This window comes from Colobus angolensis, unplaced genomic scaffold (assembly GCF_000951035.1).
Source record: "Colobus angolensis palliatus isolate OR3802 unplaced genomic scaffold, Cang.pa_1.0 Scaffold162, whole genome shotgun sequence".
Taxonomy (NCBI): Eukaryota; Metazoa; Chordata; class Mammalia; order Primates; family Cercopithecidae; genus Colobus; species Colobus angolensis.
In genome coordinates this window covers 4445306-4463921 of record NW_012114733.1, presented here as the reverse complement: position 1 = coordinate 4463921, position 18616 = coordinate 4445306, and the positions used below count along the sequence as shown (strand labels likewise).

The 18616-nt window shown below is 37.1% G+C and overlaps 1 protein-coding gene and 1 long non-coding RNA gene across 2 annotated transcripts in view; both read right to left on the bottom strand.

Annotated features, from left to right (window-relative positions):
• Window positions 1-123, bottom strand: part of LOC105508447 — an 823-nt gene extending 700 nt beyond the window's left edge. The window contains exon 1 of the long non-coding RNA XR_001001270.1: window positions 41-123. This is a non-coding gene — a long non-coding RNA (uncharacterized LOC105508447). The remainder of the gene's footprint in view (window positions 1-40) is intronic.
• The window catches only part of KIAA2026 (KIAA2026 ortholog), an 86703-nt gene continuing 68175 nt past the window's right edge, over window positions 89-18616 (bottom strand). Inside the window, exons 6-8 of the mRNA XM_011937313.1 lie at window positions 10472-10587; window positions 5231-5418; window positions 89-3880 (exon numbers count right to left, since the gene is read on the bottom strand). Of these exons, the coding sequence (XP_011792703.1) occupies window positions 255-3880; window positions 5231-5418; window positions 10472-10587 (3930 nt within the window). The 3' untranslated portion in view covers window positions 89-254. The remainder of the gene's footprint in view (window positions 3881-5230; window positions 5419-10471; window positions 10588-18616) is intronic.

The window sequence follows — 18616 nt, the reverse complement described above, 5'->3', positions numbered from 1 at the left end:
AAACAGGTAAATCCTGACTTTAAACACAGAACCTCGAAACCTTCCTCAGAACAGCAAGTGAAATGAAACAGCTTTTTCCCTCCCCAAGAAAACAAAGCCTTGTTGCAAGCTAATGAAAAGATACATTAAAACACACACACACACACACACAAACTATGTATAGTATAGTTTCAATAGTATCATAAACATTTAAAATTTTTATGGGAGTCAAAACAATGCCCCATTATTTAAAAACTGGCTCTTTTAGTCTAAATTCAAGATGCAGCTGTGTCAGGCTTCTCTAAGCCCGATGACTGAAAAGCAGGGAAGACAGACGCAGGATTTCGACTGGCAGATACAATCTGAGAGAGACATGGAGAGAGTGAAGAAACCTTAGACGCTGGAGTGTTTATGGTATTCAAAATGGCTCCTTCTGGGCTAACCAACAATTTTTTGACAGGTGTGTCCAAATGAAACACTGAAGTGCTACTTGGCAGTGGAGGATTACTGGGGCAAATGGCAGAAACCAAAGATGTCTTAGCCAAAAGAGTAGCTGGAGGAGACTTAATTACTGAAGTCAGAGATACTGTTGGTACAGGTGGAGGAACAGGAACTTTAACAGTTGTGTTTACGATTTGTGGTGATGTATGTACTGTGGGTATAGAACCTGCATTCCCAAAAGAGTTTATAAATTTTGTAGGGCTTCTTAGAGGATGTTGTAGAGGTTGCCCACTTAAAGAATTATTCGATGCTAGTGTAATCTTCTGGGTAGAGTTATCTATTGGTGTAGACTGAATGCCTTGGCCGCTGTTAAGAACTAAGGGGGCTCCATATTTTGGATTAGTAGATATAAGGAGAACATGGCTGCCAGCTCCAAGACCTTGTGGTGGAACAATAAACCGGGTTCCGTTAATCATAATCTGAGTACCAGGTGCCAAAGGTGTGCTGGTATTGATGACTATTTTTTGCTGAATACAAGGTTCAGTGAACTGACTCCCGACTAAACTAGTTACATTAGATGGTGCCGAAGCCGTGTGAATGGTGGCGCCACCTGGAGCAGAACTGTAACTGGGGGTTTTTACTAAAGCTTGCTGGTTCGGCAGAGAAGCAAAATTGGAAATATTAACTATTTTACCTGGACTTGGTGAAAGGGATGACAATTCAGTTTGAGGTTTATTTGTGTTTACATTTGTTGGCACTGTAGTTGAAATCCCTGGTGACTGAAACTGGAGCGAAGTCCGAGATTGTCTTTTAGAAAGAGATATAGAACGTGTGGCTCCTGGTACTGTTGCTGAATGTGGAACTGTGTTTATTATTTTGGGGGATGTAGTCGCAGGTGCAGGTAAGGCAACCGTAACAGGAATTTGCAAAGCTGATGTTAAACATTTAGGAGACACTACTGGTTGTGTAGTTGAAATCAGAACAGATGATGCAAGGTGTCCTGTTTTCACAGTTGATATAGCCACAGTGTTTCCAAGACTTGATGAGCAAAGTCTATTTGACAAAATAGGCATAATCCTTGAAGAGGTATCATTTCCACTGACTAAAACAGGAGGTCGTGTCCCAGCTGAAGCAGAGGCTGAGGTCACTGAAAGGGAACCCAAAGATAAATTCGCTCCGGTAACTGAAAGCATGTTTACTGCTCTTGCTGCAGAAACCACTGATTCATTAACAGGGGTAATATTCTGACTCACAAAATTTGAGCTTACTGGAATTGAATTACCACTTGTTGACAATGGCAAAATATAGCCCTTGCTATTTTTGTCTTCTCCTTTTGGGGTTACATTTTGTAGTATGTTAATTGATGGTATAGCTGGCACAGTGCCTGAAGTATTTACAATTGCTTGACCTATGTTTAGTCCAATTTTCACATCTTTTATCTGAGACACAGCTGGTGATGAATTTATTTTTACTGGTGTGCCCACTGTAGATGGAATCAGTACTATCTGGGGTTGCTCTGGAGTCTTAACATATGCTTTATTCAATGGAGGAGGAAGAGTTTGTTTTAATGATTCTGCAACAAGAGTCGGGGTTGATGTACCACTGGGAACTGGGGCATTAATAAAAACTAATTTCTGGGCAGAAACACCTGTAGATGTCAGTGCAGGTGTCATATTAATTGCAGTTCCACTGCCAGAAGAAAGAATAGATGGAGCTGATACCAGCATAAGTTTCTGAACTGGAGTCCCACTGATTACATCTCCATTTGTTGTTGCTGTTGCTTCTGACCTTGTAACAGGGTAACTTTTTGTGATATAATCTACTTGTTGCTGTTTAGTTGGAGTATGAATAATATTTGCATTGTTTTGTCCAAAATTTGCTGCTGATATGCTAATTACACTTACTGAACTACTTGTTGTTGATGGTAGTAGAGTGCTACAACAAACAGAGGACTTCAAGGGAGAAGAGGGCATGTGTGAAGTTTTATCTATCATGTGGCCCAAATCACCACTGCCAGTGGGGTAGCCTAATGTAAGTTTGACATTTTTCCCCATAGATGGAGCAAAGCTAGCTGGAATGGAAACAGAAGTCGGTGTTTGGCTGAAAGGTGAAAGACTAGATGTAGTAGTTGTTCCAGCTACAGGTGAAAAAGCAGAGGAAGAAGTTGTTGATTTTGGCACCAGAAATGCCTGAAGCTGAGGAGCAAAAGTGAAAACTGAACTTGAAGTTACAGTATTGGGTGAATTTTGATCTGGGTTGGTCTGTACTTTTACAACTCCAGTGTTCCCACCTCGTGTCCTAACAAGAATTGACTGTGAATCTCTTATGCACACAGTTTTCAGCTCTTGCTTTGCTTCAGAAGAATCAGCAGTCTGTTGTGCAAAACAGTTGAAGGAACTACCAGGATTTGTAGACCCATTTAGTGTTGTTGTTGATAACAGAGGCTGACCTGTGGAGGAAATGGTGGGTGAAGCACTGGGGAAGGAGAATGTGGCTGCTGAAACTGCATTCTTGGCTTTTCCTGCCTCACTCTGGCTAGTCTTAACTGATGGTGTTAGTAAGTTATTTACAGAGGTTACAGGTGACAAAGGCTGTGGTCTAGCACTACTTACATTTGATAAAGGTGTAATTGTTTTGTTGAAAACTGTATTTGGTAGTTGGGTAGAAATAGTTCCTGATGAGTTGACAAGAACTGATGCTAAAGAAGAATTTCTATTTGTTGTCTGTGGGAAAGATGAACAATGTTGTTCTGTACCTTTCTGTTGAAGTGGTGGTATTTCTTTTGCAACTGCTTTTCCTTCTTTATGCTGAATCACAAAATTCTTAGGCAGAATAAGAACTTGCTGCATGATTTTTTCTCCTGTTTTAGGATCCACCACAGGCTGCATCTGAATCTTTACAGAGCTATTTTGAAGATCTATTGGCAACCACTGGCCACAGGGCATTTTGTATACCATTTGTAAAGGACCTTTTGTATTGGTGTGGCAGGTCAATGCTGGCTTTATGGGGCTTGCTTCTGGAGGAGATAAAACTGGTTTTTCCACAGCAGGAGCACTTCTACCTGTGGAAGGAGGCAGTTGATTTGTTAAGGTCACTTTGTTCCCAATATTCTTTGCGAGCAAAGCCTGAATGGGTTTGGTCCCTTTCTGGAGAGTACACACGGGTACTGAATCCAATGAGGCAAATGACTCTGGAAATGATGGCTCTGTATGCTTTGATTCATTGAAACAGTCAATCTGCACATCACCTTCTAGATTCTCAACTATTGTCTCATTTGTGCTTAACTTTGCTTTCTTCCTTGGAGAAAGCTCTTTTGTGCTGTCATCCATATAACCAGTCTGTTTGGACTGTCGTTTAAGTGTTTTAAGCAGTGTCTTCGGCAAGTCTTTTGAAGGTAATTCCTTTTTCAACAGTTTACTTCTAGCCATAGGAAAATCTATTTCTGACAACTTCATATCATCTGAAAATCATAAAAATAGGCATTTTGTTTATAAAAAACAGCAACTAAATAATAATAACATCAACTGTAAAAAAGAAAGTGAATCTTTGAGTTGGCAATGTATTAAGAAATCTACTGCAGGGTGATTCAAAAGCCTTAGCACCACTGATGAAGATAAAGGTAAGGTCATCTTTGACATGATAACCTAGATATCATAACCATGCCCAATAATAACCTATTTATTGAGAAAATTTTTTTGGTCAAAATTTTTGGTCAAGAATTCTGCTAATTCTTCTGCCAGTGTAAGTGCAAAAAACTGTTTCATTAGAAACACCCAAGTCAACAATCCTGGCTCAGAATTTAATTTGGAAAGGAATCTAGTTCTCTTTTTCTAGCTAGGAACATTTTGATACCATAGAGAGATGGTTCTCCAATCTATCCTATTTCTAGAGACTCTAAAGGACAAAAAATATCCAGCTTTTTCTGATGTTCACCCTTATAGTAAAAAAATTTATGTTCATATTCGGTCAAACTAGGTTTATAAGACATTACTCTTATTTGCCAAAGATCGAAAACAATAGGTTAATGCATTTCTAACCACATACTTTCATATTAACCTCTATATAACCAAAGAAAGTCATTAAACTAGATTTACATAATAATGTAATCTGATAAATGGAAATGAATTACAGGTAATCTAATCCAACCCTTTATCCTTATTAAAATGATGTGTTCATTCTGGTCTCATTAGGCCATCAACCTTGGTAATTCCTCAAAAAATAATCTTCACAATATTAAGAACTTGTCAAATTCTATTTCTAAAGTAAATCTCAGATACAATGCTTCAAAAATACTAATAATAAAAAAAAGAGCATGAACCAATGTCAAAGGGATTACAGATCAAGGGCATGTGGTTTGTAATGGGCAATGACAGGCCTACAGTTTGGAGTCAAGCACTGGCTCCTGAAACTCCTAGAAATGTAATAATGACTCCAAGAAACTTTTTGTTTTTTCTGAGACAGCATTTTGCTCTGTTGCCCACTCTAGAAAGCAGTGGACAGCTCACTGTAACCTTGAATTCCTGGCCTCAAGCGATCCTCCTATCTCAACCTCTTGAATAGCTGGGACTACAGGGATGCAACCACCATGCCTGGCTAATTTTTATTTATTTTTTTGTTGAGATGGGGTCTTGCTATGTTGCCTAGGCTAGTAGAAACTTCTTATAAGGATGTGGACAGTACTTCTTCAAAACATAACAGATTTCCCCAATGAATGTATTTCACTGACCATATTATCTTATGCCTTCACAGCAAACAAAAACTTCTCTTTGTGCTTTCTGTGCTGATTTAAAAAAAAAGGTTTAATGCTTACCTGAATCAAAGTGATCTTTCTCCAGGATATCCAGAGGTTCTGTTAAGTCAATAGACTTACTGATTTCTCCCTTAGGAGAATCTTTTCCAAGATCTCCTTCACCTTCATCAGTAGTCCATAGTTCTCTAGTAAATTTATCATGATCAGGTTGTCTTCTGAAATCATCATAGTCTTTCTTTAGGCGGCTCCTGAAATAAAATGCCCAACATAACAAATAATACATATGCATTAAATTCTTGAAATCTAAACTAACTTTTAACATTTTAAACTACATATGAAAATATTTTTTATTAAGTCACTAGAAATTATGCTTTAATCTTAAAGTGTGTCTAAGATGCTTAGTTCAGTCTTGCCAATGCTCAGGAAGATAGAACCTATGGTATAGGTGTAAGAAACTTGAAACTTAAAAAATTGTATGTATCTGGCCAGGCATGGTGGCTCATGCCTGTAATCCCAGCACTTTGGGAGGCCGAGGTAGGTGGATCTCTTGAGCCCAGGAATTGAGACCAGCCTGGCCAACATGGTGAAGCCCTGTCTCCACTAAAAATACAAAAATTAGCCGGGCGTGGTGGTAGGCACCTGTAATCCCAGCTATTCAGGAGGCTGAGGGATGAGAACTGCTTGAACCTGGGAGGTGGAGGTTGCAGTTAGCCAAGATTATGCCACTGCACTCCAGCCTGGGTGACAGAGCGAGACTCCATCTCAAAAAAAAAAAAAAATATATATATATATATACACACATATACACACACACACACACACACCTGCAAATTTCAGAATACAGATTTGAACATACCATCTGCCATCTGATCATCTTTTTTTTTTTTTTATTTAAGACAGAGTCTCGCTCTGTCGCCCAGGCTGGAGTGCAGTGGCGCCATCTCGGCTCACTGCAAGCTCTGCCTCCCGGGTTCACGCCATTCTCCTGCCTCAGCCTCCAGAGTACCTGGGACTACAGGCGCCCACCACCACGCCCAGCTAATTTTTTGTATTTTTAATAGAGACAGGGTTTCACCATATTAGCCAGATGGTCTCGATCTCCTGACCTCGTGATCCACCTGCCTCGGCCTCCCAAATTGCTGGTATTACAGGCGTGAGCCACGGTGTCTGGCCTGATCATCTTTATAAAGATTGCTGTTAGACCAATTAAATGAGACAACAGTAATTTTTTTTCTAGCTGCACTGACAGATTAGAGAGTCTTAAAATTACTGACTATAACACATCTTAAAAGGTCATTTAAAAAAGTTTAAGCCAGAAATTCTAAGCACCAGTATCTATTTTTGCGACTATTATACAGAGAGTAACAAATCTATCACTTAATCCTGGGAGTAATTGTATCTAAACCCTTCAGTCTTAATAGAAATATTTTTAAAAATTAAGCCTAGGAAAACAAAGCTGAAAAGTAATCTTTCACAGAGATCTTTTTCATATAAAAACATAATAGCTTTATTTCTGAGAAACTAGAGATGGAAACATCTAGTATTTTAGAGATCCTTTATTATTCCTTTTGTTTTCAGCGAAGTTTTCTACCCTATCCTCAACTTTTACCCTTAGTGTTGCTTATTCAAAAAAGAAATATGAACATATGTTCTCTACTTCCTCCCTTCCTTCCTTGACAGAGTCTTACTCTGTCACCCAGGCTGGAGTGCAGTGGCACGATCTCAGCTCACTGCAACCTCTGCCTCCTGGGTTCAAGCAGTTCTCCTGCCTCAGCCTCCTGAGTAGCTGGGATTACAGACGCACACCACCACACCTGGCTAATTTTTGTATTTTCAGTAGAGACAGGGTTTTACCATGTTGGCCAAGCTGGTCTCAAATTCCTGACTTTGGGATCTGCCCACTTTGGCCTCTTAAAGTGCTGGGATTACAGGCATAAGCCACCATACCTGGTCATGTTCTCCAATTTATTTTTACTACACATTCTTCTTTGTGCACATTAGATTTTAAGTCTCTGTTACTTACTAGTTGTAAGACTTTCTTTTTTTTTCTGAGACGGAGTCTTGCTCTGCCGCCCAGGCTGGAGTGCAGTGGCCGGTTCTCAGCTCACTGCAAGCTCCGCCTCCCGGGTTTACGCCATTCTCCTGCCTCAGCCTCCTGAGTAGCTGGGACTACAGGCGCCCGCCTCGTCGCCCGGCTAGTTTTTTGTATTTTTTTTTCAGTAGAGACGGGGTTTCACCGTATTAGCCAGGATGGTCTCGATCTCCTGACCTCGTGATCCGCCCATCTCGGCCTCCCAAAGTGCTGGGATTACAGGCTTGAGCCACCGTGCCCGGCCAACTAGTTGTAAGACTTTCAATTTTAATTTAGTTTTTTGAGATAGGGTCTCGCTTTATCGCCAGACTGGAGTACAAGTGGCACAATCTTGGCTCACTGTAACCTCCACCTCCCAGGATCAAGAAATGCACCCACCTCAGCCTTCTGAGTAGCTGGGACCACAGGCATGCACCACCATACCTGGCTAATGTTTGTATTTTTTATACATACACAGTTTCACCATATTGCCCAGGCTTTAATTTTTTTTTTTTTTTTTGAGACGGAGTCTTGCTCTGTTGCCCAGGCTGGAGTGCAGTGAAGCGATCTCGGCTCACTTCAAGCTCCGCCTCCTGGGTTCACACCATTCTCCTGCTTCAGCCTCCCGAGTAGCTGGGACTACAGGTGCCTGCCACCACGCCTAGCTAATTTTTTGTGTTTTTAGTAGAGACGGGGTTTCACCATGTTATCCAGGATGGGCTCCTCTCCTGACCTCGTGATCCACCCACCTCAGCCTCCCAAAGTGGCTTTTAATTTTTAAAACATTAAAATTCCTTAATTTTCTAAGCATCAGTTTACTTATTACAAATGAGAATAGTAACAGTACTTACCTCTCAGTATGTGTGGCACATAAATATTCAACAGATGTTAGTTAAAAATTGCTTTCAATTTATTTATGTTTTAAATTATTGTTAAGGGTTTTAAGGAAGCACATGAGGGCTGTGAAAGGTATTAGAATGGGTTACTAAATGATAATCACAAAATGAATTTCCCTTTCAATCTATAAAATTGGAATGAAAAAATATCTATGTGGAGATAGTATAAAGTTCTCCTCCCTTCTCACTCTCAGTAACCTTCTTGGTCTCAGTTAATGGCTTTACTTCTTATTTCAAGAAAAATGGAGGCAATCAGAAGAGAACTTTCACATGCTCACACCTCATGTGCAACTCACCTTAATGTATATTCCTATTCTCCATCTCCCTACCTAAGCTAACACCTCCATTTAAATGCATCCTCTTACCTAATCAAGGATAACACTCTACCAAATGTCCCTTCCTTTACCCGAATCCATTTTTTGTCTACTAGATCATTTCCATCAGTACACAAACATGTTACTCTATAACATCAACAACAATGACAAAACACATTCTCTTAACCTCTTTTCCTTCCAGATAATGCTCCATTTCTCTATTCCACCTTATAGCAAAACTCCATGAAAGAAGACTCTTCCATTTCTTTCCCCTAATTCTCCTAAATAGACTTCTAAGACTTTTATCCACTTTTCTACTACCACAGCTCACCAAGGTCATTAATATGATCCTCATGTTGCCAAATTAAATAATAAATTCTTATTTCTCATTTCCTCAACCCATCACGAGCAGTCCTCCTTTATGAAACATTTCCTTACCTGGTTTCCAAAACACTTCTCTTTCTTGACTATCTTCCTATTTTACTGAGCACTCCTTCAAAGTCTCTTCTGCTGAGTGCTACTCATCTTGGCCACTTCTACATGCTGGAAGATCTAGTACTCGCTTTTGTTTTCTTCTCTATCTATGCTCATATACTAGATGATTTCTATCAGCCTTATGTCTTTAAATACAATCAAGATGCTGACAGCTCCCAAATTTGTACCTCCAGACTCCTTGAACTCAGACTCCTATACCGAACTGCCTATTCAATAACACCAATTAGATGTCTAAAGAGCATACCAAAGTTAACATGTTCAAATCCAAACTCTTCAATCCCCTCTACCTCTCAAATTTGCTACTCCTTGAGTTTCCCCTATCTCAGTTAATGGCAATTTCATTATTCCAGTTGTTTAGACCAAAAATAGTGGGTACCATCTTTTTCACTCCTCATTTTCTCTCATATCCCATATATCCAATCCTTAAGCAAATTCTACCAATCCTACTTTCAAGATACATCCAGAATCCAGCCACTCTTTGGTATCTGCACTGCTACTATCCTGGTCCAAGCCTCTACCATTTTTCTCCTGGATTACTGCTACAGTATACTGGTAATCCAGTATAGTATACTGGATTACTGCTATAGTATACTGCTATAGTGTACTGATTAAATGACTATAAGGTCCTTAACAATAATTTAAAACATAAATAAATTGAAAGCAATTTTTAACTAACATCTGTTGAATATTTACGTGCCACACATACTGAGAGGTAAGTACTGTTACTATTCTCATTTGTAATAAGTAAACTGATGCTTAGAAAATTAAGGAATTTTAATGTTTTAAAAATTAAAACCAGCTTTCATCTTTGTACCATTATATTTATCTCAACCCAACAGTTAAGAGTGATCACTTTAAAACATAAATCAGATCATATCCCTTCCCTGCTTAAAACCCTTCAATGACTTCTCATCTCACTCAGTGTGAAAACTCAAATTCTTAAATATCTACATGATCCGGCTTCCTTCCTCCTTACCTCTTTGACTCTTGCCTGTTACCATATTTCTTTTCACTTGTTCGGCTTTGGTTACACTTGCCTCTTTGCATCTCCACTAAACGCCAAACATGCTATCAACTCTAGGGTTTTAGTGCCTTTTATTCCCTCTGCTTTCCCCTCAGAAATCCACACAGCTCCCTTCCTCATTTCTTTAAGGTCTCTGTTCAAACACCAACTCACCAGGGAAGCTTTCCCTGACACCTGATTAAAGAGTATCCTTCATCCCGCCCAAATCGGCCATTTCTTAACCCCCTGAGCTTGCTTTATTTTTCTTCACAGCACTTCTTTTGCCATCTGACATTTGAGTGTGTTTTTTTCCCATGAGAATGTAAGTCACAGAGTAGGGGCTTTGTTTAGTCAACAGTATTTTCTCAGGGCTTAGAAAATGCCTTGCACACAGTGGGCAGTCAAAAATATCTGCCAATTTACAAATGACTGGAAAACTACTAAATGATTCCAGGACATCATCCAAAAATCATAAATTAAGGACCATAAAATAAGTAAAACAGATTATAACGTTTGAATTACCTGTTTCTTTGGAAAGCCTTCATTAACTTCGGTTCCCATGGCAGCAATTCATTTAAAAGACGTATCAATGTACTATGTAATTCTTTTACAGCTTGCCTCCGATGATACCATTTTCCCTAAAAACAATGTTTAAAGTAAATCCCTTAGATTTATTCTAAAAATAAATGTAAAAACTTATTTTCTGAGTAAAATACAAAAACACCAATACTCCATAAAACATATGCCTTCTTCAGAAGTTTGAAGAAAGGGGGAAAATATCCTGTAATAAATTTCATTCAATATATGTAACAATTCTCAATTCTACCAGAGAAATCTGAAACCTGTTTCATCCAACTGGAAGATAAAAATTTTAAAAATGTTTTAAAATTGCATCAACTGTAAATGTTTTAATAAGTCATTTGTTAAATATATGTAAAAATACAAACATTTACATAAATTCATTAAATAAGTATGACATGGGTCATTTCAGTAAAGTTATTGTAATTTTCCCAGAGTGGGGAAAAGGGAGAGAAAAGGTACGTCTGTTATCAAGTCCAAAAGCAGTCTTTTTAACAAACTTCCGAGGAAATTTTACAATTATTTTATTTTACAATGTTTCTAGCCCAGAAAAGCAACCAAGCAGTTACTGTTTTCAGTACTCTAATGCTATAGTAAGAGTTAATAATTACTGATGTCCTCTCAATCTGCTAAGTATTAACCTAGGTATTTCACATCTATATATCTAGAGAGAGCTCTAGCATTTACAAAAAGCCTTCTGAGATATGTGCAGTGTTATGTTCACTTTACAAATGATGAAAATAAGGCTCATAGAGATTAAATGACTTAAAGTCCTATAACTTAAACCCATATCTGCCTGATTCTGAAGTCCAAGCTCTTAGAATCACATCACTACCTCTTAAAAAGTACATCACATAAATTCAATCTGACACAGGCTATAAAAACCTCTAGAAGATACACCTCACCTGTATATACAAAATTCTTTGAATAACATAGGAACAATAAATTTATAGCTGCTGAGCCACAGTATATACCTGTTATTACCATCATCTACTGTTACATAATCATGTTGGGTTTTTTTTGAAATGGCTTTGAGATATAATTCACATATCATACAATCCACATGTTTTCTTTCTAACAAAAGATACATAATTATATATATTATGGGTCACATTTAACATGCATAAACTTAGATTCTGTCCTATAGCAACTGTTGAGTCCATTTGCATATAAGTAGAACACTAAGGCAGAAAAATTACCACTATCTAGAGCAAAAAGTATTACAAACATGTGCATAAATTTCCCAATATACATAAGGTTATACATATACATATATATATGACCTTCAAATTTCAGTCATGAAAATTTTAGTCACATATAAACCTGTGTGATGAACAGCATAGTTTTACGAAAAATATTCTGTGCTTTAAACCAGCAGAATGTTTATGCACAGAAACAGGTAAATTTCTACCTCTGAGGTTTTTATATCTTAGAAGAGAAATTGCTTACTAGAAGAGTAGGAAGATACGAGATTATATATGTGCATGTGCACATAATGAATATGGAACCTAGGCTCACGACTAATTCTTGTTTCTTAATGGTACGATGAATCATAGTATTAAGAAAAAAAATTCAAGAAATTTTTATTTCAAATATTAATTTAGATAGGCCTCTTTCTTGTTCAATGTGTTCTAAAGTACACAAAGGACCCAACTTAAAAATGAGCTACACCTTACAAGTTTACTTTTCTCAAAAAGACGTTATAAAAGTGCTTATTTTAAGCCATGAAAACAGAACTATTAAACTGGTATACAACAAAATCGAACAAAAAATAACTTTCATTTAGAAAAAGTGAACCTAAAATAGAAAATAGGTAACTTTTCCCTTTAATAAGGCATGTACACCTTTAAAGTTTTTCTCAAAGAAATGTTATAAGATAGTAAAAAGTGCTTATTCTAAGCCATGAACACAAAACTATTACATGATACATTATAAAACTGAACAGGAAGTAACTTTCATCTAGAAAAAGTGAACTTAAAATTGAAATTAGGTAGACTCGTAACCAACATTCTTCCACTTCTCAACTATTTGGCTTCAAAAAGTGAAATGGTGAGAGTGGAAGTAAATCTTTCCTGAGTTAAGGAGAGAAGAAAGAGGAAAGGTATGATGGTAGGGAGACTATACTCTTTGTGGCAGAATTAACTGGAAAACTTTTCAAAGGCTAGGGAACACCAGGCATGCTGAATTCCTCAGCGGGAGTTACAGGAGAAAAATGACAGTTGTAGAATTACTCTGGGCAGTATGACTGCTGCCTGGATTAGCATGTGGTAGTGCGGTGGGGGATGCAGAAGGACTAGCAGTATCGTGGCACAGAAGAATTTACTTAGGTCTAGGTAGATGAGGCACAGGATGGGGAGACTGTGTAGCTGGGATGTTGTTATTTCAAGACATTTGTCAACTGTATTTCTGTCTCTGTTGAATTATTAACATTAATTTTTGTAGAAAAGAGTTTTTAAATGATTAGAAAGTTTTACCTTTTAATTTTATTTTTATTACTAATCTTAGAAATTTAATCCAACACGGATAAATATACTACTGAACTAGAAGACTGTGTATAAGGAAGGAAGCTTAAATATTATGATCAGAGAACAGACTTCTTTCATACAACTCTGTCTCACCCAGTAATCTGTTTTGAAATGTCTGTTATCTTTTAATGTTATATGCTTTGTGGCCTTCTTCTCTTTCTTTATATATTTTCAGCCTGAGGTAGTGGTGGTATAGTATTTCATTCATAATTTAAAAATGCTAACTGAATCATTCTATATTTGGAAATCAAACCACAAAGTTTATTATTTTCATAACACAAATTACAGGAAAGTAAAGATTGATAAAATGCTTTGTCTAGCAGATACATATGAAAAATAATGACCACAACAAAGGGCACCCCTATACCCTGCCATGGAGAATGTGAGTCAAGTTTTTATGTTGCTCAAACGCATGCAGAGGTTTAAAAAAGTTGAAAATTAACTGTTCTGGGATTGCTATTTGAGCTAAGGTGTTTTAATTACTGAGAGTAAAAGGGAAACTCACATTGCCCGTTTCATGTATCATCTTCTTTGGTCAAAACACGGTGCTTACAACCCCAATCAAATTAAAATGACACTGTCCCTTTCTACTTAGTAGGGGTCTCAGAGTTTCATGGTATACAATGAAATTAACGTGAAGAGAAGAAAAGTTATATAAAAGAAATTAGAGATGATAATCTGCCTTATCTTGGGTCTAATATAAAAATCTATTTAAAAATCAAACAAATATTTATTGAACGTTAAATCAGGTCATTAACTAAAATCTACTAATAGCTTTTCTGACTGATCAACTTTATTCATATACACGGACAAGGGAAAAACAAAGAACAATGATCATGTTTCATCTAGGATGAAATTATTAAAGTTGAAAGGAAACTCGGCCGGGCGCGGTGGCTCAAGCCTGTAATTCCAGCACTTTGGGAGGCCGAGACGGGTGGATCACGAGGTCAGGAGTTCGAGACCATCCTGGCTAACACGGTGAAACCCCGTCTCTACCAAAAATACAAAAAACTAGCCGGGTGAGGTGGCGGGCGCCTGTAGTCCCAGCTACTCGGGAGGCTGAGGCAAGAGAATGGTGTAAACCCGGGAGGCGGAGCTTGCAGTGAGCTGAGATCCGGCCACTGCACTCCAGCCTGGGCAACAGAGTGAGACTCCGTCTCAAAAAAAAAAAAAAAAAAAAAGAAAGGAAACTCAAAGGGCATTTATTTTCTAGAAGAAAATGGTCTAAAGTTATACAGCAAAGTACAGTTGACCCTCTGTATCCAACCACAGATATAAAATATTTGGAAGAAAAAAAATAATGAATGATTGTGTCTACACTAAACACATACAGACTTTTCTTTCTTGTCATTGTTCCCTAGACAATATAGTATATCAACTATTTAAATCACATTTACATTGTAGTAGATATTGTAAGTAATACAGAGATGATTTAAAGTCTACAGGAGGATGTGTGTAAGTTATACATAAAGACTACACCATTTTATATAAGGCACTCGAACATACATGGATTTTGGTATGAAGGCGGGGTCCTGGAACCAATCTCCCAAGGATACTGAGACACAACTGTATTTGCAGATAAAAGCAGCCATTAGACTAGAATTCTACACTCTAAATACTAGCATCTAATCTCCTTCCACTATACAATGCTGTATCTCTTGGACCCCACAAAGACAATTCCTAAAGAAGAAATAGATTATATTGTGTAAGTACCTATATTTACACGTAGGTATCTCTGTATTGTAAGAATTAAAGTCTCTAAAACTTATTTTAACTTTTATAATTACAATAATAATTAAAATTATAATGATCTAAATAAAGTTAAGAGTGAATTAAAAGCAAAACAGCAAGTTCTTCTATCTTCAAACACAAAGAGAGAATATGGATGTAATAAAAATCAGAGAGGCTCTTAAGACTTTCTCTATACTGATTAATACAGAAACAAAGATAAAAATGGCAGATAGATAATTTAGTAAAAGATCATTTGTGGAGTAGTGCTATGACTTTCTCTACCAAAAATATATTTAATAAGCTTTATGCATCTAATTTTAGTTCTGACTTTCCTTTATAAACAAGTATGTGACTACAGGGATAAGTTAACTGTTTCCATGTTAGAATTTTCACTATTTTCATAGGCAAAAAATACTTTCTAAGAGGATCTCAATGCATTATATGAATTTAATAATTCAAATATTTACTGAAGGTCACTTTATAAAGTGGCAAGTAGTATTTTTCTTTTATGAATCAACAAAAATATGAATTTCAAGTGTACATTATGGAACCAAAGGCATACAATATAATTTAAATTTGAAGCTTACCTTTCATGGTTTCTCATCCAATGTCCACTGCAGCTGCAGATTGCCAGCTCCCTTTCCATGAGATGGCCCAACTACGAAACACTGGAGGTTTTATGACCCCATAGGGATTGCTACAAAGAAACTGGTCTATGGTCACAAGATAAGTCCTGCATTATATTATGCAGTTTTATAAGTTTTTGAGTGTAACGGATTAATAACTTAAGGAATCATAAAGGAAAATAAAAAGTAACTTACAAAACTACACAATATTGTAAAAAGAAAAGTTGCATCTCTATGTATGTGAAATGAGTGGGAAGGGAAACTTACCTCACAACTAAAGAACAACTCCATTCTGCTACAGTAATCTGGGATGGGTATGACAGCACCAGCATAACACTGGCTGGGGTGTGGCAAGGAGAGGGAGTTGGCAATCTACTGATGCTGGGGACATTGGATACCTAAAAAGGAAGAAAAAGAGGGACATAAATAAATTCTAGATTAAATGTCTCATTACTACAAATATATTTTGCACACCTTAATTTAGATGCTTTGTACATTAAACTTAGGTGAAAGTCACTTGTTTATACAAGTCATACAGTTACTTACAAAGATTTTTCTTATATCTAAACAAAACAGGTATCAGCAGTCATATGAAGAAAACATGAAAATCATATAAAAATATACAAAGAATGCTTTTTTAAATGGAGATGGTATAACTGTGGAGATAACATTTTTATTAAAAAGAACAGTACAAAACACGACTTACACAGCAAAAGTATGAATGCTATTTTCCTATGTGCTTTTATTTACAAATATGTTGTTAGATCACAGACACATGAAGCACAAAACATTTTTTGTTACAAGTTTAATTCTTGTCACAGACATAAATTCTGTGGTAGAGAAGGTATTAAATATCAATATCTTATGCTTTCCTTTTTTTTTTTCTTTGAGACAGGGTCTTGCTCAGTCGCCCAGGATGGATTGCAGAGGTGCGATGTTGGCTCATGGCAACCTCCACCTCCTGGGTTCAAGCAATTATCCTGCCTCAGTCTCCGTAGTAGCTGGGATTATAGATGCCTGCCACCACACCCAACTAATTTTAAATTTTTGTATTTCTTTTTCAGTAGAGATGAGGTTTCACCATATTGACCAGGCTGGTCTTGACCTCCTGACCTCAAGTGATCCACTTGCCTTGGCCTCCTGAAGCAGTAGGATTACAGGCACGAGCCACTGCACCCTGCCATATTATATTTTTTAATTAAAACGCAAATACCTTTTAGAAAAGCTAAATGGATCCCTATAAAAAGAAGTCTTATTTAAGGGTCTCGTGCTCTACTGACTAAGTTAGCTGGGCACTTAAAGATGTCTCATTTAAAATCACTAACTATATCCAAAGGTATAATCTAAATTCACATATATAAAAACAGCATATATATAATAAACTGTAACTAAGTATTTTAATAAACTAATTATTTGACATTCTCCTTAGTCTAAGTACTATTAAATGAAAAGGTAATACTATATTCAATGAGTATTCACTTATTTTTCTTACTGCTTACCTACAGAAATGACCACCGTATTAACATATTCCTGCATATTCACAGTTTTGGGAGTAAAACATCATGTTAATCATGTTGGTGCACAGTACCTGAAAAAGTGCTATTTTGATAGTATAATCCATATAAATATGAAAAACGTTAAAAAGTATTTTAACACTGACAGAAGCTCTAACATCAACTATTATATACTATTATTATAGAAAACTATTATTTTCTCTTGATAATTTTACCAATTTTTACTTAGGACTAGGAGAAAAGGAACATGTTTGTACTTTAAAGGCATCCCACACTGAATACACTGAATAGTATATCCAACATTTCCATTGTATTTCTAAATTAGCATTTAAATAGAAAGCATGAAGGCAAACTACAACAATAACAATAATGATAACATTGCAAGTTTCTCTGTCTTCTGGCTTTGTAGAGGGGGAAAAACTGGGTGACAGGTCACATTCCTGGTAAGGTAGTTCACTATCACTGGGGAAGAAAATCTAACAATATACATTTAGGAGAGAACGTGCTACCATTTTCATTTATAAAGAAGAACGAACTGTGGACTAGAAATTAACCACTGGTTGAGTATCTGAATTTGACTGTTTTCAATAAATTGATGTTAGCCAACAAATTGATGAATTTTTAACAGATCTATATATGCTATCAGAAAGATGGGTTCTCAAACAATTCACAGCACAATCTAAACCACAAAGTAATGGTATGTTTTTTTGGCATAAGAGGGGCATAAAAAGTTCCACATAAGTGACATTAAGACAGGAAATATTTGAAAAGCAGGGACAGCATCTTACTTACTTTTATTTTTTCATATTCTCTCACAATGCCTAACACAGAAAAGGCCCACAGTAAGCGTTCCATTACATAAGCACATTTCTCATGTAACTGAGGTTTCTTCCTTAGATACAAAAGATTATTTAAAAATTGATTAAAATGTTCCTAAAATATGTCTTTCAGATTTTCTGACAATATAATGAATATAATCTAACTCTTGATGACTTCAGTCATCATTACAAACAAATTATTTTGTTAGTTTTAAGCTCCTAAGACCTGCTTTTATGCTTTTTTTTCAATTGTCTTTTTAAAAATTATTCATTAGCCAGGCATGGTGGCTCATGCCTATAGTCCCAGCATTTTGGGAGGCCGAGGCAGGTAAATCACTTAAGCCCAAGAGTTTAAGACTAGTCTGGGAAACACGGCAAAACCCTGTCTCTACAAAATATAGAAAGATTAGCCGGCCATGGTAACCTGCACCTGTAGTCCCAGTTACTGGGGAGGCTGAGGTGGGAGGACTCCTTGAGCCTCGGAGGTGGAGGTTGCAGTGAGCCAAAATCACACTACTGCACTCTTGCCTGGGTGACAGAGTGAGACCCTGTCTCAAAAATAAATACATAAATAATTTATCAGTGTTTCATGCTGTCAGTAAATCTGCCTTAAACAGCTCTTGTTCTAATTAAAAGCAGCTGCTACTACTTGTTAGCATTACATCTTAGGCTGGGCACAGTGGCTCAAGCCTGTAATCCCAGCACTTTGGAAGGCTGAGACGGGCGGATCATGAGGTCAGGAGATCCAGACCATCCTGGCTAACACGGTGAAACCCCATCTCTACTAAAAAATACAAAACACTAGCCGAGCGAGGTGGTGGGCACCTGTAGTCCCAGCTACTCGGGAGGCTGAGGCAGGAGAATGGCGTAAACC